Source organism: Pezoporus flaviventris, unplaced genomic scaffold (genome assembly GCF_033815535.1).
Source record: "Pezoporus flaviventris isolate CSIRO_AGI_PZ_B2104156 unplaced genomic scaffold, CSIRO_AGI_Pfla_v1 ptg000031l, whole genome shotgun sequence".
NCBI lineage: Eukaryota > Metazoa > Chordata > Aves > Psittaciformes > Psittacidae > Pezoporus > Pezoporus flaviventris.
The window spans coordinates 55,980,434-56,005,997 of NW_026892579.1; the positions used below are offsets into that span (position 1 = coordinate 55,980,434).

The following is a 25,564-nucleotide window of genomic DNA, read 5'->3' on the forward strand; positions in this document are numbered from 1 at the left end:
GTGTAAATTCATCTGCCAATAAAAAGTTTTCCGTGCATCCCAATATAGTGCTTCTTTGCTCAGTTTGAGCCCACCACTCATCCTTCTATCTCAACGGATACCTCTATATATTACTTAGCAATGCATTGCTTAGCTTTTAGTAACACGTGCTGTATATTGGAAGTTTCTTTTGTTGTATCCTCTCATTCTTCATTCTTTCAGTCCTTCATTTCTTCATTCTTTCATTTCTTCTGTTTCAGTCTTTTCTCATTGTCATTAGTCATAGACTTCTGACCATTCTTCTTCACCCTCTTAGTCTCAGCTGGGATAGAATTACTTTTCTTCCCAGCAGCTGGTACAGTTCTGTGGTTTAGATTTAGGATGAAAATGTAATTGGTAACACACTGATGTTTTAGTTGTTACTGAGCATCAGTCAAGAACTCTTCAGCTTCTCACACTGCCCTGACAGTGAGGAAGTTGGGGGCCACAAGAAGCTGAAAGTGTCCAAAGGGATATTCGATGCCATGCAGTATCATGGTCAGTATATAAACCAGGGGGAAAGCCGGCCAAGGGCCACCTCTGGGGATCTGGCTGAGCATCAGTTGGTGGGTAACGAATAATTGCATTGTGCATCACTTATTTTGTATACTCTTATTATTTTAACATTATTACTATCTTTATTAGCATCATTATTGCATTCGTCTTAATAGATTGCAACCTATTTTTCAAACCATTTCTCTGATTTCTATAAATAATTTTGTATTTTAGTATATTTTATATCTTATCTTGCCCTATAAAGCAGTGGCAGTTTGATAGAGTCTGCAAATGTAAGAAGTAAATACTGTATTCCATCATTCATGATACTGATGAAAATACTGAATGGTACTAAATCTGAGAGAAAAGCTGTCAAACCCCACAACAAGATGTCAGAAACACTGCTGAGGTGAAAGTGTATTGGGTTAATAGTTTCTCTTCTGTACATAGGGTTTGGCTTTTCACTGTGGAAAGAGAGTAGTTTGCTTTGGCATGATTTGTTCTTACAAACTCCATGTAGACTATTACTTAGCCTATCTTATAAGTGTTAACAAGTGGCTTTATTTAGTGATTTTTCACCAAGATCTGAGATTAAGCTGGCTGGTCTGTAGTTTTTAGTTCCTTCTTACATTGTTTCTAGGTGTAAGCTTTATGGACAGCCTCTTCCAGCACCTGGACTGTCCGCTGATAAAAGTGTTTTCAGAGGCGAATGCAAAAGGTCTGATACTGCCTCAGGTTTGTTTAAGTGCCAAGATCTAAGTACTCTGATGCATTTCATCTTGCCCCAGCTACTCGGAACATCCGTCTGTGTTGTCTTCAGTCTCTTTTCTAATAGGAGTTTTTATCACAAGGCTGTAAATTCCAGGTCTTGGGCAGTTAATATTTTTTAATATTAGACCACCATTGCTTTTTTTTTTTTTTTTTTAATAAAACCTAACCCAAAGAGCATGAACCAGAATCCCAGGGCTGTTGCAGAATGACTCTAAGAGCAGAACCATAGAGTTCTGGAGGACTGTGCAAGCAAGGCAGGGGGTGGCCCCCACAGGTGGCCGGAGAACGGACCTGGGAGGAGAATGTGGAGGAAGCTGTGGGGGCTAACCAATACTGTTATGCCAAGAAGGAGTGGCTGAATACCACTCCTATATATGTGTGAACTGCGTCACAAATAAAGTAGAAGTTGCTTATCACCCATATTGGGTTGGCCTGTCTGCTTCTCCTCGCCGCTTACACAGGGCTGCCTCCTGACCACCACTGCATTGTGCACTGCTACCTGCAGCTGGGCTTTGGCAGGATGGATGGAGGTGGCTGCCTCCCGGGATGCCTCTTTGTTGGGGAATGTGGCAGAGGAGCTGTGTCTTATTACCCATTCAAGATCAGATATAACTAGAGCTGGTGTCAGATGTTTTCTGGACAAGTGCAGCAGCAGTTAGACATGTACCTCTGTTGTATTTTCAGCAGGCTCAATGCTGTCTCAGGTGTCTCTTTGATAGACTTTTGAATATGCAAGAGTTTAGACACCTCTCTCCCGAGTACTGTAGTATATAGATCAGGTGAGAGGTCAGTGCTCTTTCTCAACAGCTGAGCATATGATAGACATTTTGGCTTTGTATATAGCCATCATTAAAAACTCCTGATGCCTACATCTATCATACTGAGCACTTTCACCCTCCAGCTGCATACAAACCATCTGCTCTGCACCTAGTTCTTTGCTTACAGTAAATCCCATGCTGAGAATTGCTTGAGAGAGCTGGTTAGTCTGGGCTAAAAGTAAGGCAAGGGCCATATTAAACATCTAGCAATATGGGTGATCAAATTCCAGTGCCTCTGCCTGATGCTCTTTATTCCATCAACGTATGCATCCCCTGCGCAAACTATCAGTCTGAACGTCAGGTGCCTTTTAAGTTTAAGAAGCTGGAGGGTACAGGTGTTGGTGGAGAATCAGGAGCTTGATTTTTTTTCTCTGGGCTATCTAGCCTTGAGAAGACTTTGGGGGGAGTGTGGGTGTGCATTGTAATGTGTGCAAGTAATACAGTGGAGGCAGAGAGAGTGCCTTCAGTGGTGCTGTGACAGAACAAGAGGCAACAGCCACTAGCTCACTGCCATTTAAAAAAAGAAAATACTTCTTTTGGTGCAAGTGCTCAAACACTGAAACAGGTCACCCCAGAAGGTTGTGGAGTCTTCACCCTTGGAGTTATTCAGAACTCAGCTGGACAACATCCTGAGCAACCTGCTGTAGTTGACATTGCTTTGAGGAGGGATTTTGGATTAGATCATTTCAAAACGTCCTTTCTAACCCCGATGACTCAGTGATTCTGAGTTATGGTAAAAACTTGAATGGACTCTTCAAGCAATTGAACAAATATTTGTCATACAAAATAGCCACTGTGCAGTTTTCAAAAGACCTCTTGAGTAGCGATGTTTGAACACGAGCAGCATGAGGAATGTCTCTCCTCTGAGTTCTCTGCAGTGTTGTCTTTGCTCCTGAGGACTCAAGTACTTTAGGTCATGAGGGTGATTTCAGGCTTTGGACAGGATTTCTGAAGAAAGGGATTAAGGAGAAGAATGTGTTTTTATAGGCACAGCCCTACTTTGCAGCAGAACAAAGGTTTATGCACTTCATTCAGATGGATCCCCAAGAGCCCCAGGGCCTCCAGAAGCTCCTGAGACTGCAGGTGAAACACATCACCTGCACTTTTCCTTGTATCTGATTGTACCAGGATGCAGGAAGAGGCCATGGGACCTCAGCTTTGTGACACACTGTTTCGGAGGAACCAGTAGGTCATATTGGTGCTACCTACATCAAGACTGTTCAGGTTACCCCAAGATGGAAAGAGTGGTGGCCATGCTGCTGCCTGCGCTGTGTACGTATTCCAGAGATCAAGAGGAGATGATGAGATGAGATGAGTTTCTGTGTTGATTTATTTATATTTTTCACACTGTTCATTCGAAGTCCCCCAGCTGTTTTATTTCTTCTTGCCTGGGACCTGCCTCACCAAGCCGTTTTTACACGGGAAATTTCCACGTCAGTAGGAGACTCATGAATTGCTGTCACATCACCTAGGAGGACGCAGGAAATCAGCTTGTAGGTGTGCGAGTCAAGCAAGGCTCATTCACCACATGCAAACCCACCCACCATGGGAGTTTTGCCCAAAGAAGAGAAGTACTGTCTGCACTTTAAGCCCATCAAGGCTCGTTCTAGATACCCACAGCAAAGCAAAACTGAAACCCTGGTGGTGTCTGTCCCCTTCAGCCTGAAGCTGTCACTTTCCACCCTGTCAGCAGGAGCATTGGTGGATACCAAGCTCTTCATCCGACTTGTTTTACTACCCAAATAGTTTCTAAAAATGTTTGTGAAAGCGTCTTCTAAAAACAAGATCCCAATCTGAGGTCCTTCTGATAAAGTTGTGGTAAAATAGGTGCAATCTTGAAATCTCAAGAGATGAAAACAAAAAAGGTAAAAGCAGAGCACAAGGGCTCTGCTGTGTCAGAAAACACCCATTTCTCAAGTACATTGTGAGAGGCAGAGGCACCATGGCCTTCACTAGCTGACACAGGGGAAGGTCAGTGCTTTGTTAGAAGACTTTATGACAAAAGGCATAACTGCATCTTTTCCCAGAGAAGCCTGTCGATGCTTGGGAACAGATGGTTATGGTGTTTTGGGTTTAGATTTTTTTTTTTTTAAGATCTTTAAGAAAAAAAGCAAATAAAATTCTTCAGCCCTAGGATGATGAACCAGGTCACCCTTTCAGCAGCCTCCCACCCTGAGATCAGATCAAGTCATCCGTAAACCACATACTAATGTGTTCTCCTAGTCCATTTCAGTACAGCTGCTCTCACAGTTTTGCAGCCTGGGCTGTAAGTATCGTACCACAGCATCAAGGAGCAACGGGGTGGGATCCAAACTGTGTCGTATGGGGTTAACAGGTAATGAATATTTTGTCTAATTTTTCTCTGTTCCTCATCCACCAGCCTCGCCCTCCGGCAGACCTGGGTTTCAGCTTTGATGCAAATAAACAACAAAGGCAGCTGATAGCAGAGCTGGAAAACAAAAACAGGTAAAAAGCAAGCTTTGATCAGCACTGTTTTAGGAACAACAGTTGAGGCGAGAAGAGCCTTCAATCCTTGTGCTTTGTTGGTTTTAACCTTTTGTATTATATTAACCAGATTGTTTTCCTAGATCTTTTGTTGAAAGGTGTAGCTGCCTCATTAACAAATTAGCTCAGTGCGGATGCAGCTGCAATGCCCTTATTCCCCAGGGAGCAGGTTGATCTTCACTGATCTGCTTAAAATCATCTTAACTGAGCATCAGGAGCTGCACTGCAATCTTGAATTGCTATCTGCAAACCCAGCAGACATCTCACAGCAGGGCAAACCATTCAGGTGGCAGCAGGAAGATAAATCAGCTGCAGTGAAGTGGAGCGAGAAGGTTGGAAAGCTGGGGTGGGTAAATTCAGCTTGAGAAGAATAAGTGAGGATTTTTTCCATTCTGGAAGTCTGGAGGAAAAAAAAAGTCTGAAGAAGCTGAGAGGCCTGGAAGAAGGAAGAGATGGGCTTAGGAGATGGTTTCTTTCTTCTGGACGTGACCTGGAACTGTGCAGCCCAGAAACCCAACCGTGTCCTGGGCTGCATCACCAGCAGCATGACCAGCAGGTTGAGTGAGGGGATTCTCCCCCTTACTCCACTCTTGTGAGACCCCCCTCCTTGCAGTCCTGCATCCAGCTCTAGGGCCCCCAACATAAGGAGGATGTGGAGCTGTTGGAGTGACTTCATGGAGCTGAGCACCTCTGCTATGGAGACAGGCTGAGAGAGCTGGGCTTGTTCAGCCTAGAGAAGAGAAGGCTCCACAGAGACCTTAAAGCAGCTTCCAGTGCCTAAAAGGGCAACAAGGAAGCTGGAGAAGGGCTTTTGACAAGGGCGTGTAGGGACAGGACAAGGGGGAATGGCTTTAAACAGAAGGGAGATCGAGATGAGATCTTAGGAAGAAGTTGTTTCCTGTGAGGCTGCTGAGGCCCTGGCACAGGTTGCCCAGAGAATTTGTGGCTGCCCCATCCCTGACTATGTTCAAAGCCAGGTTGGAGGGGGATTTGAGCAACCTGGTCTAGTGAAAGGTGTCCCTACCCATGGGAGGGGGGTTGGAACTGGATGAGCTTTAGGGTCTCTTCCAGCCCAAACCATTCTGTGATTCTTCTTACTCCAGAGGGATTGTTAAGAAGAGGATGCTCTTAACATAATGCTTCATTTGCACTTACCTGCTCCTTCAGCACCTACATTTTGTGGTCATGTTTTTCTGGTGAAGAGGGTGCAGCTCTAAAGAGCATGCAGTTGAGCAGTTATAAATCCCATGTGCTGTTCAGCATAGGCAGCACCTCGGTTACCCACGGAGCCTGTCTGGGTGCCTCTTGATGTGCTCTCTTCCTAGCCTTGCTTGCGTCTCCCTCTGCTCCAGCTGCACCTAGCTGGCATGCATGAGCTTGCTGCCTGCACGGTCCCTTGCCAACGCACCCTCAGCACACCAGGTAAAAACACTTCTTCGGGTTAGTTCGGAGGAGAACCAGTTCCTGGAGAGCACAGGAACAGCTCAATCCTTGCACCATTGCAGCTTCAATACTCTACCGAGAGACCCTGCGGGTATTTGAAATTATTCATCAAGATCACGGATAAGGGAGATCTTAATCAGTGCTGGTATGAAGCCTTGCAAGGAGAGCAGCTCAGCAGTTTTAGAGAGCAGGGTGGGAGAGTTAGAGATTATAATCGTCACTCTCAGAAGGATTTCATTTCCATTTTAATAAGTGAGTCCTTGGCTGTCAGTTCCCTTGCCTCCAGCTACACAGAACACAGCGGCCTTAATTGGGCTGCTGGCTGATCGCCTTCCCTTTGTGGGACCTCGTGAGTTTGTCTCTGTTACTATGAGCTGTTATTTTCCTTATTCCTGCTGACCTGCCAGGGGCCCTTGGAAAGATGAGTGGGAAGCTCACTCGTGCTGGCATGGCTGCAAATGCTTGTGGTGCTGCTTCAAAGTACTTCCTACAGCCTGTGCAATGCAGACTGTGCTGAAAATGGAACTTTTTTCCTCTTAGAACAGTCTCTGGGCCTGTTCTACGTAAAAAGGTTTTGGAGATACGTTGCCAGTGCATGGCACAAGTGATTTCGTATTTCTTATTAAGTAATCTCCTGTGTATTACAGAAATTCATAGGACTGCCTTAACTTACTGTTTTGAATCTCTGCCAGTCATATGTGAACAAATTTGCTGTCCTTAGACTGCAGACTGACAGACAGGGTGCTTGAAGGGCTGTAACAGTGTTTAAGAGTGGTGTGGAGACTGACCTTTATTTTCTTTAATCTTCCCTCTGTCATTTCTACAGAGAGATACTCCAAGAAATTCAGCGTCTCAGGCTGGAACATGAACAAGCCTCTCAACCCACCCCTGAAAAAGCTCAGCAGAATCCAACATTATTGGCTGAACTCAGGCTTCTACGGTAAAAGAAATACCTAAAGCTCATATGCATTTGGTGCCTGGGCCAGTCAGCCTGTGTGTCTGCTCTGTGAACACGATGGCTGTTACGGGGAAAAGCGTATCTTCAGCAGCCTTAGAGTGTTACTTAAAATGCTGAATGCCAAAGACTTACAACGTATTGCAATTTGCCTTTTTTTTTCAAGTGGATTTAGAAGTAAATAAAAATCTCTTTGCCAAGAAAATTGCTTTGCCAGAAGAGGCTGGACCAAATAATCCTTGATCCAACCTGGGATTCTGGGATTCTAGGATTCTAAAAATGTCTCTTCAATTTAATTCTATTTGTATAGTTCAGAAAACTGTTTGTAAAGAAGAAACCAATAGGAAAAAAATAACATAAATTGCATTAACTGCTTGTCATTTATTGTCCAAAGGAATAGAACTGAAGAGAAATGTCAGTTATTTGATTAGACAGTGAAACTCCGAAAGTTCGTACCTACAGATAGTCAGATGTACATCCAAAGTTGGAGAACAATCTTCAAAGCATCTATGATGAGGTTTGCATTTTGAAGTGACAGGGAGGTATTGTCAGGATTATAAAGCGTTTCATAGTTTGGGTAGTCACAGGGGCATTCTCTGGCTATATTTTATTTTGTCTTCTATTACCAGTTAATTCAGAGCACAACTTTCAAAATTGCCATCTGTAATCTGAAGTAGGTTCTAAAATTCAAGCTCTTGGCGGCAGCAGCTCTTTGCAAACTGCCTTGTGTTTCATTCCTTAGGGTAAACTTTTGCTGCGTGCTTTGGATGTGGCATGGCTGTTGTCCTCCCAAGGACATTTAAAGGTTTCCTGTAAAAGTGCAGTGCTCTTGAGATGGAGCTACTGCATTGGCAGGCAGCATCTGCAAGGTGTCATCCGGCCCCATATTGCAAAATCTGAGGCTTTCAGCCTCTTTCATTCCTTTTTTTCATGCAGAATTTGCTGCATTATAGCACATTGTGGTATCTCACTGATATTTTTCATTCTGTTATCTAATGGCTTATAAATTTTCTTGCTTTATGCTTTATATGGCTATGTATATATTTTTTTAACATTAAAAAAAAACACAGAGGATGCAGAAGATGCCCACAAATGTTACGTAAGTGGTGGAGAAAAAAGGGATTGTGGGACAGCTTGGTGTGCTGTTTGACCCAGCAGACAAAGATATAAGAACCAAGAGCTTAAATTGGAAACCAGCCACATTCAGGCCACAAATACAGCACATGCTTTTTAAAGCAAGGGGGTAATCTTAAGAGCAGTGATAGAGTTTTCAGTCCCTAGATATTGTTCCAAAAATACAGGTTATTGGGAACAAACCGGAGATAACCAGGAGGAATGAGATGGCCCGTGTTTTGCTAAAGAAAAAAAAAAAAAGCTGAATGTTGTGGAAAAAGAAAAAAAGGTTGAATTAAGCACGTAAAGCCTGTTAATTCATCATGCTTGTCCAGTCTGGCCTCCTATGTAACACAGACTGGGAAATTTCTCCTTGCTGCGGTCCCGCAGAACCCTTTTAAACTGAGCTACAGCAGCCACGTAAGACAGATGTTCAAGCTTTCATTTTAGAGGTGGAAAGAATACCATGTCCCCTGACACCCCTGATGTGATCATCAGTGAACTTCTGTGCTTCGTCTGTCCTCAGAGGACTGAAAGTGTGTACGTCATTTCTAACCTTCATAAGCCTAGTGCTGTTTTCCAGACCTTGTCTTTCCCTATGCTTTTGTCTACTGAGCTAAAAAGGTCTTTTTCAAAATTCCTCATTTGTGTGTGAGTGTTTAGAGATTTTGATTCTTAACTTCACGTCCATGAATAGCTTGAACTTCTTCAGTATCTCCATAAAGCAGGTTTGCCAAACCTCCAGCTGTCCCTTTAGCTTGCTCTCAAGTTCCCCTAAGTCCTCTGCATCTCTTCTGTGTACCGGCTGGATTACACTGGCTCATGTAGTTTCACTGGTGCTTTAAATTGAACTAGTGTTCGCTTTCTTACCACCAAACATCCATTCATAAATTCAAAATGCACATGAATCGTCTTGACTGTGTAGCATCACAGTGGATGATCACAATTAGCAAGTTATCTGTGATATGAAAGTACTTCACAAGGTCACAGCTACCAAGGAGACTTTCTCCAAGCCTGTGAGCAGCATGTGATGACTTTGCTTTTGATTGTATGTAAGCACATTTCCAGACAATCTCAGGTGCTGTGTAGAATTTAGGATGTGAAACATGAGAAAGGTAATCCATGGAAAATCAACGTGTCCCAGGTTTAAAAATGTGCAAACACAGCCCGAGGATATGAGTCAGCTCTGCCACTCTGCTGCCGAATGTAACCTTGGTGGAAGTGCAGCTGTACCCACTGTCCTTTTAGATCCCTGCCTTGTAATGCAGATGTGCTTGGCTGCCTCTGCTGCAAGGAGGATGCTCATTTATGCAGTAGTTCCAGTGCCCCAGGCAGCTGCCTCAGACTGCATCTCGCCATTTGTGCCTAGATGCTGTCCTATCTTTTCTGGTCTTTTAAGCACAGAATCATAGCATCAGAAATCATAGAATAGTTAGGGTTGGAAAGGACCTTAAGATCATCTAGTTCCAACCCCCCTGCCATGGGCAGGGACACCTCACACTAAACCATGTCACCCAAGGCTCTGTCAAACCTGGCCTTGAACACCGCCAGGGATGGAGCATTCACAACTTCCTTAGGCAACCCATTCCAGTGCCTCGCCACCCTCACAGTAAAGAACTTCTTCCTTATATCCAATCTAAACTTATATCCAATCTAAACTTCCCCTGTTTAAGTTTTAACCCATTACCCCTTGTCCTATCACTACAGTCCCTAATGAACAGTCCCTCCCCAGCATCCTTGTAGGCCCTCTTCAGATACTGGAAGGCTGCTCTGAGGTCTTCTCCAGACTGAACAGCCCCAACTTTCTCAGCCTATCTTCATGCAGGAGGTGCTCCAGTCCCCATCCTCGTGGCCTCCTCTGGACTTGTTCCAACAGTTCCATGTCCTTTTTATGTTGAGGACACCAGAACTGCACACAATACTCCAGGTGAGGTCTCACGAGAGCAGAGTAGAGGGGCAGGATCACGTCCTTCGACCTGCTGGTCACGCTCCTTTTGATGCAGCCCAGGATACGGTTGGGTTTCTGGGCTGTGAGCACACACTGAAGGCAGCTTGTGTTCATTTTCTCATCAACCAACACCTTCAAGTCTTTCTCTGCAGGGCTGCTCTGAATCTCTTCTCACATTTAACCTTTTGTCATTGACAAGCAGTACCTCCTCTTTCTTCAGTGGAGGTCATTGAACAAGAGATTGAATACCATCAACCAAGATCAGACATACATGTTGATGTTGATTCTCCATTAGCTTTTAATATATTGTTTTTTGCATTATTTGTTGTTGTTAACCAGAACGTTATGTTAAATAATGTTCGTGCTAATTTTCAAGGCCGGATTGGACAGGGGTTGGAAGGTGTCCCCTGCTGTGGCAAGGGGGTTGGATCTGAATGAGCCCTAAGGTCCCTTCCAACCCAAACCATTCTATGATTTTATGATTCTATGAAATAACTATAGAATAAAATCTACAGACTTTGAACTGACATAGAGAGAGGAAAAGGATGGTATAGATAGATAAAGCTGTGTCTGTGGTGGGTTTTTAACACATTCTAAGTGACCAGGCACATGTAATCTTCTCTTTATCACCTTATTTTTGTGATATGTTTCAGCATTTGATAACCACATTCTTTAAAATACAAAATGATGTGGAAAGAAATACCCAGGATTGTTGGTACTTCACAGTTTCTGTCCTTTTAAGAACCAGTATAGAAACAAGTTAATTCTGTTACGTAGTCTTAGCAGTTTTGTGGTTGGGGTATACACTTACAGTGTACAAAAAGACAGCAAGACTTTTTCAGTCTGAGTAAATGGCCTGTTTCTTTTCCATATTCGGATGCCCAGTTGGTGTATATGCAACTAGTTGGTTATTAAAATTCTCAGAATGATTTATCCATAATATATCACATGAGAACAAAGATATAACCCAAGACACCTAAAAATACAGTCTAGAATATGTGGTGCCTTTAACTTTGGATTAGGACATTCAGATGTCCACAAAAATAACTGTAGATAAATAAATAAGCCTTTCTAATATTTTTAGTTTTCTTACAATCATCTATCATTACTATGACTGGGATTTGTGGGGACCAGCATTTCTTAAATCATGTAAGACACTGAACTGCTGACATGCTGATGTTCGTCTTTGAATTTCTCTTTATATTAGTCCCTTCTTTGTTTTTAAATGTGAAATAGAACCAAACAGTGATATTGCCTTAAATATCTCGCAGACATGCATCAGTAGGAATACAGTGGTTTTGTGATGTCAAGGAAAGGGAAGGTCACTTATTACCTCCTTTTGTTGTTACCTGGGTTCCGGTACAGCAAATGTGTCAAAGACAGTATGTCATGTTCATGGACAGAAATAGCTCTGCTTAGTCTCCATCCAGACAGGTGATAACTTTTCCTTCCCAAACACCTGCAGCCCTTTCTCCCCCTCTTTTTTGTTAGTCTTTCCTCCCATCATTCATTCTTGCTTGTCTGAAAGCTCCGCAGGGTGCCTGGAGCTGACGTTAAGAGAGCTCTTAAAAGGAAGAGTAAAGTGGGCTCTTTTTCTCAAAATGCAGTGCTTTTGAAAAGGGCTGCCTACTACCAATGTGCTGAGGGCAGGTTCCTGGATTTTAAGTGAACAGCCTGATAGTTACACGTAGGTTTCATGGTCATTGTACTGTGCTTTGCTCCATTTTTTTCAACTGGAAGCAGGGGGGAGTGATGAAAACCAAAGACACGGTTGGATGGGTGAATTTCCTAAAGTGGTTTTGAAATACCCAACGTTTATTTTCTGACTCTTTCTTTCATGTAACTTGAACAGACAGAGAAAGGATGAACTGGAACAGAGAATGTCTGCTCTTCAAGAAAGCAGAAGAGAACTGATGGTGCAGCTTGAAGGGCTGATGAAACTGCTCAAAGTAAGCCACCTCCTATCAGAAATACAGTGCATCCTTCTTTTCCACAGGCCTGGAATTCACTGTTGCTGCTGTGAGATTCCTGCTTTGCTGTTGTATCATCATAAATACTTCATGAGGAGTAGAAGGAATTTGCAAAAAGTCATTTCCATGCTGGCTCTGTGTGTTGGTCCAGATGGTTAATGGGTTTTCAGGTTCATATGCTGCTGCTTTAGTTAAAATATCAAGAACCTGTAAGATTTGGAAGGCTTTAAAGGCGTATTAGATTTCATAATTCACTGCATGCTTTTCTGGGTACCAATCCAGTTCTTTCACCTTTAACTGGAAAATAGACTGGAAGCTGTAGTTGTGGCAATACAGGATGCACCTTCCCAGTGGTGTGGTGTTGTGTTGCACCTGGTAATACCACATAAACCCTGCAATGTCTGTGGAGGTTTTTTGCTTTTAGAGCATGGTGGTATTGTCTCTGATATATAATATATGTTGTTTGGATTTCTGATGAGCGTACATTATTTATAATTTATCAAGTCCTGCTAGAGTTGAGCTCACAGTTGACGACTGTTGTCTGAAATACTATCGTGTTTATTCTTTCCATTCTTTAAATTGCACAAGAGCCTCTATTATGCAAATGGCAAAACATTGTCCTTACTCAAAATGGTTTTGGTCTAAAGCAAGATGCCACAAAGATGCTACAGGAAATGGGAGAGGTGGGCAAGGAATCACAGCAATGGCACTGGCAGGAGCAGCACATGGGTTTATGGATTAGCTGTAGACACATCCTGATAGTTAACATTTAGAGCTTGTCTGCACTTTAAAGTGATAATGAATTCACATCGTCTGTCAATCTAAAGTGCAGTCACTCTTCAGATTAGGCCTGTGTTCTGGAATAGGAATGTGTATAAAAGAGGCTATTATCAAATACTCTTCAGAGGTGGCTGTTTTAGTTCATTTTCCTGTGCAGCTGAGCACATAGTTAGTATTAATATTTGGGAAGTAATTATTTTTTTTGAGTTAGTGCTTCTACATGCTGTATTTGTTTCCTGTTCAGCCTATTAATGTCTGTCTTAAATAATGAAGACAAAATATTGAACACAATCACTTACTAAATTCACCTTGATTTCTTCAGACCCTAAACCTCTGTAAGTTGAAATGTGATACCTCTGCAAATAGGCATCCAAAACTGAATTACAGATTTGGGAAAGCATCTGTTCCATCAGAAACAGTTTGACTCTTTGTGGTTCAGGTGATCATAGTCTAAGCATTTGCCCCTTTAGAACAAAATCTGATTGGATGTCTGTTTTAACACGAGAACAAGCTCTAATGCAAGTTTTCTGTAGGCCCTATGATCCTCAAAGCACTTTCAAGCCTTCCCAAACCAATTCTCCCCATCACGACCTGATGTCCACGCTCTCATCTCATTAGAGTGAGCAGTGTTCTGTCAGCTTTCCTAACTTTCTGCTCTTCCACCTCAAAAGCCTGGAAGGCCGGGTGGACTAGCTTTCTCAGATGCACAGATCTGAACCTGTGCAATGCACAGGCTAAAGAGCAACCTGCAGAGCTTTGCCCATATGCTAGACAAGCCACAGCAGGCAGGTGGGCAGGCAGGCAACACCTTGCCTTATCTGCCTGCTTGGCCATCCTACTCTTATCTCCTGACTGCCCAAACAGTGTGTGTTTCCTCTCACCTGACTGGTTGGACATGTCAAAATGGCCTTGTATGGAGCAGCAGAGGACACTGGTGTCAGTAACACTAATGAGGAGAGCAAGGAGAATACTGCAGGATATTGCAGGGATAAAAATCATGAGTGGTAGGTATTGTAATTGGGGAGACAGAGGAGGGAGGACAGAGGATTGCAGAAGAGGGAAGGGAATCATAACTGACTCACATTTGATAAACCAATATTTTTAGGACCCATTCATTAAGCTGAGTCACACAGTTCAATTATGAGCTTACAGAAACTTTCTTCTAAGCTGTGTTGTACCAAAGGAAGGTTAGTTTAGAAGCTGGCTTTTACTGGGCTTTTCCTTTCCAAATCCTAGTATCTTTTAATTAACTCCCCCAGTTCCCAAAATTGTTTAAACACTGTAAGGACAAATAGGACTGGATATAAGGAAAAACTTCTTCCCATGAAGATGGTGGAGTGGAGATGGAGGCTGTGCTATCTCCATCCTTGGAGTTTTCTCAAGACTGGACAGAGCTCTAAGCAACCTGCTCTGAGATTAAGTTGACCCTGTTCTGAGTCGGAGGCTGAACTAGAGACCTCCTGAAGTCCCTTAAAACCTGAATTATCCACTGAGCCTGTGACTGTTGTAATTATTTGGTTCTACATGTTGCATAATATGACTTTTGCATTTCCTCTGAAGAGCTTTCTATGGAGCCTGGCAGCTTCTTTTTGATTAAAGCCTCTTCCAGAAAGACATCTGCTCTCGAACTGGAGAAATCAAAAAAATTAAAAATTCGCTGCCAATGCAAATTTTCTTGCACAGTTAAAAATTTATGCCTCATTTCCAGTTTTAATGTATTTAACTTCAGTTTATGTCCATTGGCTTCAGTACATGTGGTTCTCCCTCTATTAAATTAAGCAGTACTTTAGCACCCCTGGTTTTTAATATGCAGATATTATTCAACTCGGTAAAGGCCCTCCTCATCTTGATTTTTAATTCAGGTAAACAGGTAAACTCTGCTGAGCTTCTCCAAATACTGTACTCCAGTCTTTTTTTATGGTTGATTTCTTTGCCTTCTCCAGATCTTTAATACCATTTTTAAAATTGGGAAAAACAAACTCTATGTTGAATTCTCCTCTGAACTTTAGCAACACTACACAGAGAGTTCCACGAGGAGTTTCACTGCTCTCCATCACTGGTTTCCTTCTTGTGCCTTTCTGCACCAGTGAGTGCTTTTTGAAAGCTGCCAATCATCCAGATCTTACTCTGTAAGAGCTGCAAAAGATCTGTAAATAAATCACTGCAAAGTGCTTTATTTATGTCATATAGCGGTAACTGGCTAATGAGAATGTAATGGGTAAATCCTCTCATATGAAAATATATTGCATCTGTACAGGTCCTTTAGAAGCCAAACTTGTAAGACATTCAAATAGCAAAATCAGATTTATTTGGCAAGACCTCCTTTCCGTGAAGTTATAATGCTTCATGTATTACTTATTAGTTGAGTCTTTTATCAGCATTTCTGGTACGTTGAATAAATCAATGACAGGGTAGGATCTTTGCGCCTATTTAAGTAAGTTGTTTTACATCTCATTTTGACTATCAGTGCAACAAAGCACATTCCAGCCCTGGGTATTCCAAGATGTATTAAAAATTACCTTCTCCGGACTACATAACTTGTAATTACTTGAAGAATCCCAGCCGCATGCTCCCTAGGCCTGCTGATCTAAAAATAGGATTTCTAGTAGATACTTTTGAACACTTTTTCTCATTATTACTGGAAAGTACTTCACTGTTTGCTGATAGAAACGACAAGGGGAAAGTACTATTAGTCAAATACAAAACAGAAATACTGAAGCTTCTTCCCATATTGATTTTACCCTGACTGACAAGAAGCAGTATGCACCCTCTTGGGCTTTGTTTTGTTTCTGATATTTGTGTTAATTTCAAATTCTCATTTTTGGTGGTTTTAGCCCTGCGAGATTATTTTTTTCTCACAAGATTTTAGCTTCTCTCATGATGTGGTGCACTTGAAAAATTTTCATTTATGATTTACATCAGCTGTTCAGCTTTTATGGTTTTTTTCCATTTCTTATGGAGTATTTTTTACATTTTTAATGCTGTCTTCATTTCACCGTTTAGAACTGGATTCATATTACCTAACTTTGGTTATCTGAAATTTTGGTAACTCAGCTCCCTCTTCCTATGTTGGAAGGACACAGTTGTTCTCTGGAGGTCCATCCATTTTTCGCACAGCAAGTCATGCTGTGATAGCTGGCCTTAGAGCAGAGAAAGGCCCTTGACTATTTTGGTTGCTAGTGCCCCAGGGTTGCTCCAAGCCCCATCCAACCTGGCCTTGAACACAGCCAGGGATGGGGCAGCCACAGCTTCTCTGGGCAACCTGTGCCAGGGCCTCACCACCCTCACAGGGAAGAACTTCTGCCTCAGAGCTCATCTCAATCTCCCCTCTGTCAGGTTAAAGCCATTCCCCCTTGTCCTGTCCCTACAGGCCCTTGTCAAAAGCCCCTCTCCAGCTTTCTTGTCAGCCCCTTTAGGCACTGGAAGCTGCTCTAAGGTCTCCCCAGAGCCTTCTCTTCTTCAGGCTGAACAAGCCCAGCTCTCTCAGCCTGTCTCCATAGCAGAGGTGCTCCAGCCCTTGGAAAATCTTTGTGGCTTCTCTGGACTCGCTCCAACAGCTCCATGTCCATCTTGTGGTGTTGTCCCAGAGCTGGATGCAGGGGGGTCTCACCAGAGCAGAGCAGAGGGGGAGAATCCCCTCCCTTGACCTGCTGGTCACACTGCTGGTGATGCAGCCCAGGACATGGTTGGTTTCTGGGCTCAAGCACACACTGCTGGGTCACATTGAGTTTCTCATCAACCCCCCCAAGTCCTTCTCTTCAGGGCTGCTGTCAATCCAGTCTCCACCTAACCTGTATTTTGTAAGTTCTGGTTGTTCACCATTAACTGCTGTCATTGGTATCTTCTGTTGTGTCTTCCTGTGCACTTATGAGACCCCGGCTGTATCTATCTGTGTGAGATCATTAATGCCAGACAGCGTTCCTTGGAGAGGCCCTCACCTACCTGCTCTGTTGCTGGTGTGGTCGCTGACATGCCCTTAGATCAGAGATACCAACGCTTTCCCAAACCTTCTGCAACCACCACCCAGGGGTGGTGACATGCCCGGAGCCGTTCCTGGGGGTCAGTTTGGATAAGGCCACCTTGGTTGGGTGATGAGGTGTTTTAACAGCGCAGGCGTGTTTTAGGTTTTAGTTTAATACTATAGCCTCTGAATCTGCAGGGCTGGTGCAGTGGCTGCTGAAGGGCTGCCCGTTGACTGCCAACCTTGTGTCCTCTAGCCACTCCAGCCAGCCTTTGGTTAAGCGGATAGCCCTTTGCATGCAAGAGGCATTCTGTCCATCTGGGAAGAACAGTACCTGTCAGTACTGTCATCAGCAATTTTCTCCCAATATTTTTTATCTCCTTTTCCTCATCCTGGCTGTTGGCTTAGCTTTCCCTTTTTTCCTGAAGTCTTCTGTAATCACCTAGTGCCATTAGCTGGCAGTCTTCTAATGAGTAGTCTGCAGTGGTGAGTGTCTGCCTTCTTGCAGGGCTTTTGCTTTGAGCTACATAGATATTCAGCAGGCATATCCCTTTTCACTTTTTCCATTTCCTCAATGGTAATTTCCTCACTAGCTGATTTGATGATTTATCTAATAACTCCTTAGTTCGTCTAGCAAAGGTTCATGCCTCTTGAGGTATTTTTTTCCACATCTATAGTTAATGCTAGAGCCTCATTTTTCAAACTAACAACTTTTTTGTAGAATGGAGATCATTTAAGATCTTTTTGCTGACCTAGCTCACCATCTGGTCCTGCTAGTCCCAGTGCTGATAGGAGGAACAACTGGAAACATGTGGGAGTGTGAGGAGGACAGCACTGGCCTTCAATGTTGATGTTGATCCATGCTTGAGTGAAGCCATACGACACATCTGCTACAGCAGAGTCTAAATACACACCTGAGAGAACTCCAGGTCTTGGGGAAAAAAAGAAAAAAAACAAAAGCATCTGCTCAGAAATGTGGAATTCTCTGCAGTCGATCCCAGATACCTTTATATCCCACAGTGCACAGTTGGGAAAACATCTTTTAGTACAGTGGTGAGAAGAAGCTGCTCTAAATTAAGGGGCAGGTTTTGGTTATCCTGCTCAGATGGGAAATAAATGAGGAAAGGTGGATAAGTCAGTTCATGGAGGCTAAGGCCAGAAGGAGCTTTTATTCTGTGAAATTTTTCATTCCATAACCTGAATTTCTGAGGAGACGTGCTTACCAGTGATCCTGCTGCCCCTGCACTGACAGTCTGTGCAAAGCCACTGTCAGAGGGAACAATTCTTGTTACCCTGAAAAAGCTGCAACTGCTATTTCTGCATAGACGAGAGTCATCAAAATCATGCTGCCAGCCTTTCTTTTAATGCACAGTGCTGCTGCCCGCACCACAACAGCCATGCTTCTCCATACAACCAAGACTGCAAGACATGAGCCCTAAGGGCTTGTAATGGTGGTTATATCTATGAAGAGAAAATCTAGGAAAACTTCTGAATTGTGAAAGAAACTCTTGACTATGTGATATTTTGCTCATTCCAAGGAGCATTCATATAGTTGAAATAGCTGTGACTCCACTGTCCCAGAAGGGTCACAGTGTATGTTGTTTCAAAAGTGGAGAAATTCATTCATATGTCACCTTTTTTCGTCTTTCAAATTAGTAGCGATCTATACTGACAAATGTTGCATTGCAATAATGGGATTGTTTTCTCTGCATCTTTTTCCTTGCATCTTTAGTGCTGAGGCTGCCCAGTTTCTTCCCTCCCATTCCAGACCTGGCTGCCTCCAGCTCGCTAATTCACCACTGTGAATCCCATCTGCAGAGGTTGTGGTATGCCCAGTGGTTAACAGGCGCTCTCTGACCAAAAAGGTGATATTGTGCCTCTCAGGCTAGGACAGTTTGGATCTCTGTGATGGCAGATTTGAGCACACAGGGAACCGAATGCCATGCAGCGGTTGTGCACTCCAGATGGTATTTCTAGGTGTTAGAGGGTGGTGGACTGATATTTTTGACCTTGAGAACAGCTAGAGAGGTAGTTCTGAGTACAGGGCAGGAAGAGAAGCCAGTAAAGGTCCTGCGTAAAAGAAATACATCTGTTAGATAGCCTGTCCTATATCCAAGATATCCATGCTGTCATATCCATCCTGTGTATTCCACTTTTGCCAACACTAAAGGCCATTTGAGATAAGAGTCTTCTTTTGAGCACGGAATAAATGACATCTTTGCTTTCCCACCACAGCTGTTGTGTCTAATGCCCTTGTTCCCTTTCATGTCTGCAGATGTTTCTACAACTTGCCATGTACTCTTTTTCCATTGGGTCTGTTGTGTATTTTGTGTGTATATGTTTCCTTTTCATATGGTAATTAATCTATCCTGTTTCTCTCTTCACCTTTTTCTTTTGCCAACATTTATAGGAAGAAGAGCAAAAGCAGGCAGTAAGTTGACTTCACTTTATAGGTGACCTAACTCTTTTTTTCTTTCTGCATGGAACCAATTTTATGTTAATTGGATTGTATGCAAATAATCTGTGGGAATGTGGGGTCTTTCTCACTTGTAAATTTGAAAGCAATCTTCATCAGTTTCCAGTAGAGCATGTTTTTGTATATGTCCTTAAAGTTACTTGTGTCTCCCTTTCAAATTAAGTTTATTGCCATGGGTACACAACGGGTGGCTGTATTCATTAGTTTTCTATAGAATTGTGCATGACCATCCAGGGTTGAAAATGTGGATTCTCAGCTGGCTTCATAATTTATCTTGTTGGAGATTCTTTGGAGTATTTTACACGCTAAAAAAAAGCTTTCTTGTCTCTTCAGGAATCCTTTAATTTGCCTCCTTGCCACATACAAGTCCATGCATGAAAACTAATTAATGACTGAATAATATTTTGGGCATGGATCCATACCATTCAATCATGATATAGTCTCCTTGAATTAGTCCCAGTATGCTCATTGTAAACAGGACAAGTAAACTAATAAGAGACAAGAATGCATTTGCTTTGTTGCACATTTTCATTTTCTCTGCCCGCCTGTTACAATCCGAATCCTGTGTCGATTTTGGAATCCACTCCAGAGGGAGCCCTTTTGCTTTTCTTGAAAATAGACAGATGTTCAGTATCTTCTCTCCAGCAGAACAAATTTTCAGCATTTTCAAACGTGGTTTTCTTTATACACATAGATTTAATGGAGATTAATCCCATGTTTCTCATTGTTGGGGGTTTTATAAATGTTGTGTATCAGATACTCAAATTAGATATTGGATATATGAATTGGAAATTCTAATGACTTATTTTTTGTAAGGAGCTGTATATTTTTGGGTAGCTTCTATTGCTGAAATACTTCAGGTCTATGTGTGCTGAAATTGGCTTTTGGTGACTCCCAGATGGCCTTTTATTAAAGTCCTGCCATCAGTTTAATAAGAAGATGGTGGTGTGTATCTTCTCTTGGAGCGCAGCTCATCTTTAGTTTATCCTGCCAGTGAAGTTTGCTGAGGAACCTTGCAGAAACTCTTTGGCTTAATGAAGGGACCAGATTGCAGCACGTGGCAGCAATCTTCAAGGAATTTCCTGGAGGAAGGAAAGCAACCAAGGCACAACCATCCATGTCTTCCAAATTCTAAGTGTGCAAGTGGGATGCTGTATCATATGTCATTCTTTTACCCAGCGTCATTGCTAGGAGTAACCATCTGCATGGAAATGCAACATTATATTAGCTTGTTTTTCCTGTGCTGTTCATCTAGATTATGTAAATAGAAAAAGGGTAAATACAAGATCAAAGACAAAATTCACCCAGTTTTACCTCCTTCTTTCCCTGGAACATTATGTTCATAGGAGGATAAGAGAGCAAAGACTGCTCAAATAATGTCAACATAGTGACATTCTGTCCAGTCCTATTCTGTTGGAATCAATGACAAATAAGCCAAAAAGATTTGAAACTCAAGAATGCAAGTTTTGACCAACCAAAGAACACACTGTTGATCTGTAGGAATTGAAACTTTACATCCTTACATTTGTATGGACTGAAGTAGCTCGAAGTGGACTTGGAACATGGACTTGAAGTAGCTTGGAATGCCCTACTCCAAATTATAAAGGTGCAGCCTGAAAAAGCTGGAAATCCCAGGATTCCAGCTCCGCTTGGCTGAGAAACACAGAGAAATCACGGAATACCTGAGGTGAAAAGGCAGCTCTAGAGATCATCTAGTCCATCCCCTATGCTCAGAGCAGAGTCAGCTAGAGCAGGCTGCTCAGGAATTTGTTCCATCATGGTTTGAGTATCTCCAAAGATGGAGATTCCACAGGGCAGCTGTTCTGTCTAGTATGTCAGTGCCCTCACCGTAAGACAGTTTTTTCTTTATTTCACACAGAATTTCCTATATTTTCATCTATGTCTGTATTTCTGTTCCATTGCCTCTGGTCCTTTCAGTGGATATCATGAGAAGGATCTAGCTCTGTTTTCTTTGCTTTCTTCCATTAGGGATTTGCATGTGTTCATAAGATCCCTCTGAGCTTTCTCTTCTTGCAGCCGAACAGTCCAGCTCCTTCAGCCTCACCTCATATGGCAGATACACTGGTTTCTTAATCATCTTTTTTGGCTCTTCCTTGGACGTGCTGAAGTCTTTCTCCAAATCTTTCTTGCACTGGGTTGTCCAGAACTGGATGCAAGACTCTGGATGCAGCATCACCAGTGCTGAGTTTTGGAGGAAAATCACATCCCTAGGCCTGCCACCAGTGCTCTTCTCTATGCAGCCCACGATGCTGTTGGCTTTCTTTGATGAAAGGGTGCATTGCTGTCTCATGTTCAGCTTCTCTGCAGGACCCCAACATCTTTTTCTGCCAACCTGTTTTCCAGCCTGTCAGCCATCAGAGTGCAGTTGATATACAGTTATTCCTTCCAGAAACTTGACTTTACACGCCTTGTTGAACTTGATGAGGTCTCTATCTGCCCATTTCTCCAGTGTTTCAAGGCTCCTCTGAATGGCAGCACAACCATCTGGTGTATCATCGACTCCTCCCAGTTTTGCATTGTCTGCAAACTTGTTGAGGGTGCATGCTGTCCTCTCATCTGGGCCTTTCTTGAAGAAATTAAATGGTACTGGCTGTAGTATCAAACCTTGAGGCCCACCACTGGTAACTGGCCTCCATCCAGGCTTGGCGTGGCTGATAACAAGCCTGCACATCACACATTGTAGTGGTGTCTGCACTGTTCTGGAAGGTAATGTCATATCTCTGTCTTGAAGACCAGAAGAACTTATTGGACCATACGCTGGCTTCAAAATGTCTTCAGGACCTCATGATCATCCATCTACTTGAATGACAGAAATACATGAATAAGGGGCTGAAGATCTGTGACAGCATGGGTTGAAGAAACACAGCCAGCGGAAGAACTTTAAAATTATTACCAAACATCCCAGTGTCCTTTAGAACCTCTACCAGTTTTGGTGAGTCTAGAGTCACATCTTCCCTCCCCATGTGTTTAAAACCCTGCAGTAGCTAGGAAAAGGTACCAATCTTCTATGTGCTCAGCCAGCCCTATCCTTGTGTCCACAGACATGTGTCCTGGGAAAAGAAACTAGAGGGGAAGGGCCTAGTCTGGTTAGTACCTCACAAAGGTTTACAGCCTAGTCCAGAAACAGCAGGACCATGTATGAGGGGAAACACGGCGCACCATCTAGATTCTGTGGAAGAGAAAGCCCAAGTGTCTTAGTGATCTGAAGTGAGGATCCTTTCAACCCTTGATGAGATGGATTGAGCATATGGTGGCAACATGAGTTTACATGAAGGGTTAAGGTAAATAGTAGACAGAATAATGATCACTGGTTCAGGACTGACAGCACATAAGAGCAGTAACATCAACATCCTTTTTAGCAATCTCTGACTTCCCTTCACTGCTAAGTCTGACAATCCCCTTCTGCCTTCTTCATATTGCTAGTGAGATTTACAAAGATTGGTGGAAGAGGGTCTGCTTTCTTGACCATGGTCATGCAAAAAAGTCTTCCTGAACAAAAAGCCATCTTGTTCATTCTGCATTTATGTGAAACGGCATACACTGTATTCCAGGGGCTGAAGGTGTTCAGGTTGTCGGGGCCATTTTGAATGGCTTGCCTATCATCGTGAGCTGGCATTTCACCTCATGCAGCAAGACACTAAACCTGGTTTGTTCATGTATCTGCAGCCAGAGTGATAGTGTGTCTAAGCATTGAGTGGAGATCTTTGCTGCTCCTGGGAGGCTAATAAGAAGTTACTTGGCTGCTGAGGTTACAACCAAGTGCCTACAGAAAACTGTGATAACTGATTTTAATCTCCAGCAACAAAGTGAGCAGAGTGGGATCTGAGAGACCAGACTCCAGTCACAAACATGTTCTCAGAAGGCCCAGAAGCTCTGTGTCTCTTGGCCAGTCTTGGTCAGAAAATCATGGCAAGCTATAAGGAGTTTGTGTCAGGAGAAAGCCACTATTTCTAATCCTGGTATTTAAAGAAAGCCCAATAACTTCTGTGTTCCATGTTCAGAGTTGATCTCCTATCAAGATTTTGAAAGTTTCTGTCTTTCCCATGCTGGACTGCCCCTTGGAATCAGTGTCCCCAGTCCTGGTCACACCCTTGAGGAGCAGTGCATTGTGTACAGATATTATTCCAGTAATGGAGTATGAAGCCACATGGTATTCATAGTTCACCACACTATTCTCTACTACTGCTAAGACTGTTGTGTCCCAGCTAATAAAGATCTTTGCCAGCGTAGATTTTAATTTACAACAGGATCGTTTTCATGTCACAGCTGGTGAGAGGCTTGAATAATCTGCTAAGTATTAAAACCTCTTTGTTTTATAGTCCAATGAACAGCCATTGGAGCTGTGCTGTTCAATATTGAGAAAAACGTTAAAGGAATTCAGAAAGATATACATCACATGTATGGTGTCTTTGGCGTTTAGAACAATTCATACAACAAATCCAGAGGAGCGTCAAGCACTCGTACGCGCACAAGAGAACTTCTCTAATGCCGAACAGGCACAGGAATGACTTCACAGCAGAGGAGCTCACATGGGAGTGTTTAAACACTGGAATGGAAATCTTTTCCTTTCAGAAGATGGTGGGAACCATATGACACAGCAGAGCAGATCAGGCTCATGAATTTTGAGGTTATGTTACCAGTCAGAAAAAGTGGACACTCTCTCACCCAACAGTCCTCATGAAGTCATGGAAATCATGGGAGGGTTGTTCCTTAACCCCATGGAGAGGAGTCAGGAGTTCTCACTTTCCTCCCATCATTCAGATTCAGAGTATAGAAATGATAGATACCTTTCTGTCAGCTTGAGAAGTGCAAGGGCAGCAGTGCACATTCCTTTAATGAGGTGAACCACCTTAACCAACAGCTTTAGCAAAGCTGAGCCTAGGGAAGAAGCTAGGGTGATACCTATGCCCTTTCCCAAGAGATGTAGAAACCTATTAGTGGGAAATTCCTAGCCTTGAAGAGCTCTGTAACAATTGAAGAAGTCTCATCATGTAGATATCCAAATCTCAGCCTGCTGTTCAGTTCTGCATCCATTTTTGCATCAGCCAAAGGTTCTGTACACCTTTCAGTGTGGATCACTGATGCTATCTGGGTGACTCCTGCCATCACATGCTGATGCATTTTAACGCAACTATGAAGAATTCCTCCTAATGCTTCAACACTGGAAGTCAGCTTCTTACACTGCATGGCCTCATTCATCTGCAGGGTGTGCCTTTGTCTCTGGGGATGATTAGCAGGCTCTCAGCATTGATGGGTTATGTCTTCCAGCTGTGTAGCTAATAAGACCCAACTTGCTTGAATGATATTCATTTATAATTGTAACTGAAAAACTTTTCTGCAATGAGTAGAAGACCATCTTCTGGAGGGTAGGATTGAACAGCCTGAGTAGCGGAGGGTAGAATAAGGCTGAACTGCCTATTCAGGTTAAATTTAAGGAAAGAACCGAATCAGGTTGCCTATTCTTGCAGCCTTAGATACCGTAAATTATCTTGTACCGGTGCCAGAAATACTCCTGCCTATGGTTCAACTCACTAATAAAGGAAGGCATAGTTTTAGAATAAGCTTTGAGTTAGTGCCTTCACGAAAAAGAGTCATATTCATGGGCTTCCTGCAGGATATCAAATCTGGAAAATCTCATGAGAGAGCCATTTAGATGTTAGAGATTTAAAATCATGTAGGGAAACAGGCCTTCATACTTACAGAGTGTATCTGTCAGCAGCCATTTTGGAAAGGAAGGCTGGGTCTGTGCTGATACAAGATATCGGAGGTGAAGAAGACCTTACCCTGCTTTTTAGTTGGCAGCACTGCCCCAGCAGATGACTTTTTTTGGATATGAGGAGGAAGGTTTGGCAGGGAATAGCCGTGGATACATGTCAGGATTGCTTCTTTTGAAAGTCTGTTTGCTCTGATGGATTTCACTCTTCTTTGGTGGTTGAGTGTCAGGTAAGAGACGAATCCCAGAATCATGAGGTGGTGCTTCCTGTCACACTGGCAGAGAAGTGTAGACCAAGGCATGGAGCTGATGTCTGCAGAGACCTGGTTTCTGTCTGCAGAGAAAGAAAACCCCTCTCCCCACACCACTGGAGCATTAGCGAGTTCTCCAGGCTCACACTGCCCTCCCCAGCACGTTTTGCCATCTGTGTTGAGCTCGGCAGGCAGAGCTAAGAGGATTGAGCGTGGCTCAGTCAGCAGCAGAGCAAAGTAGATTGCTGCTTTTCTTTCTGATGCTGTGTCTAGCAGATAATGGAGGCCGAACACTGTGGAAGTCTGTCAGAGCCTTCCCAAATAAA

The 25,564-nt window shown here is 43.0% G+C and overlaps 1 protein-coding gene across 9 annotated transcripts in view; it reads left to right on the plus strand.

Moving 5' to 3' along the window:
• The window catches only part of DTNB (dystrobrevin beta), a 197,026-nt gene that overhangs the window by 119,831 nt on the left and 51,631 nt on the right, over window positions 1-25,564 (plus strand). For 7 of the 9 annotated variants that reach the window (XM_061461225.1, XM_061461221.1, XM_061461224.1 and 4 more), the window contains 4 exons: window positions 4,483-4,568; window positions 6,877-6,990; window positions 11,919-12,015; window positions 19,188-19,208. In XM_061461225.1, coding sequence (XP_061317209.1) covers window positions 4,483-4,568; window positions 6,877-6,990; window positions 11,919-12,015; window positions 19,188-19,208 — 318 coding nt within the window. The remainder of the gene's footprint in view (window positions 1-4,482; window positions 4,569-6,876; window positions 6,991-11,918; window positions 12,016-19,187; window positions 19,209-25,564) is intronic. The other 2 variants (XM_061461226.1, XM_061461229.1) reach the window with 1 other exon arrangement.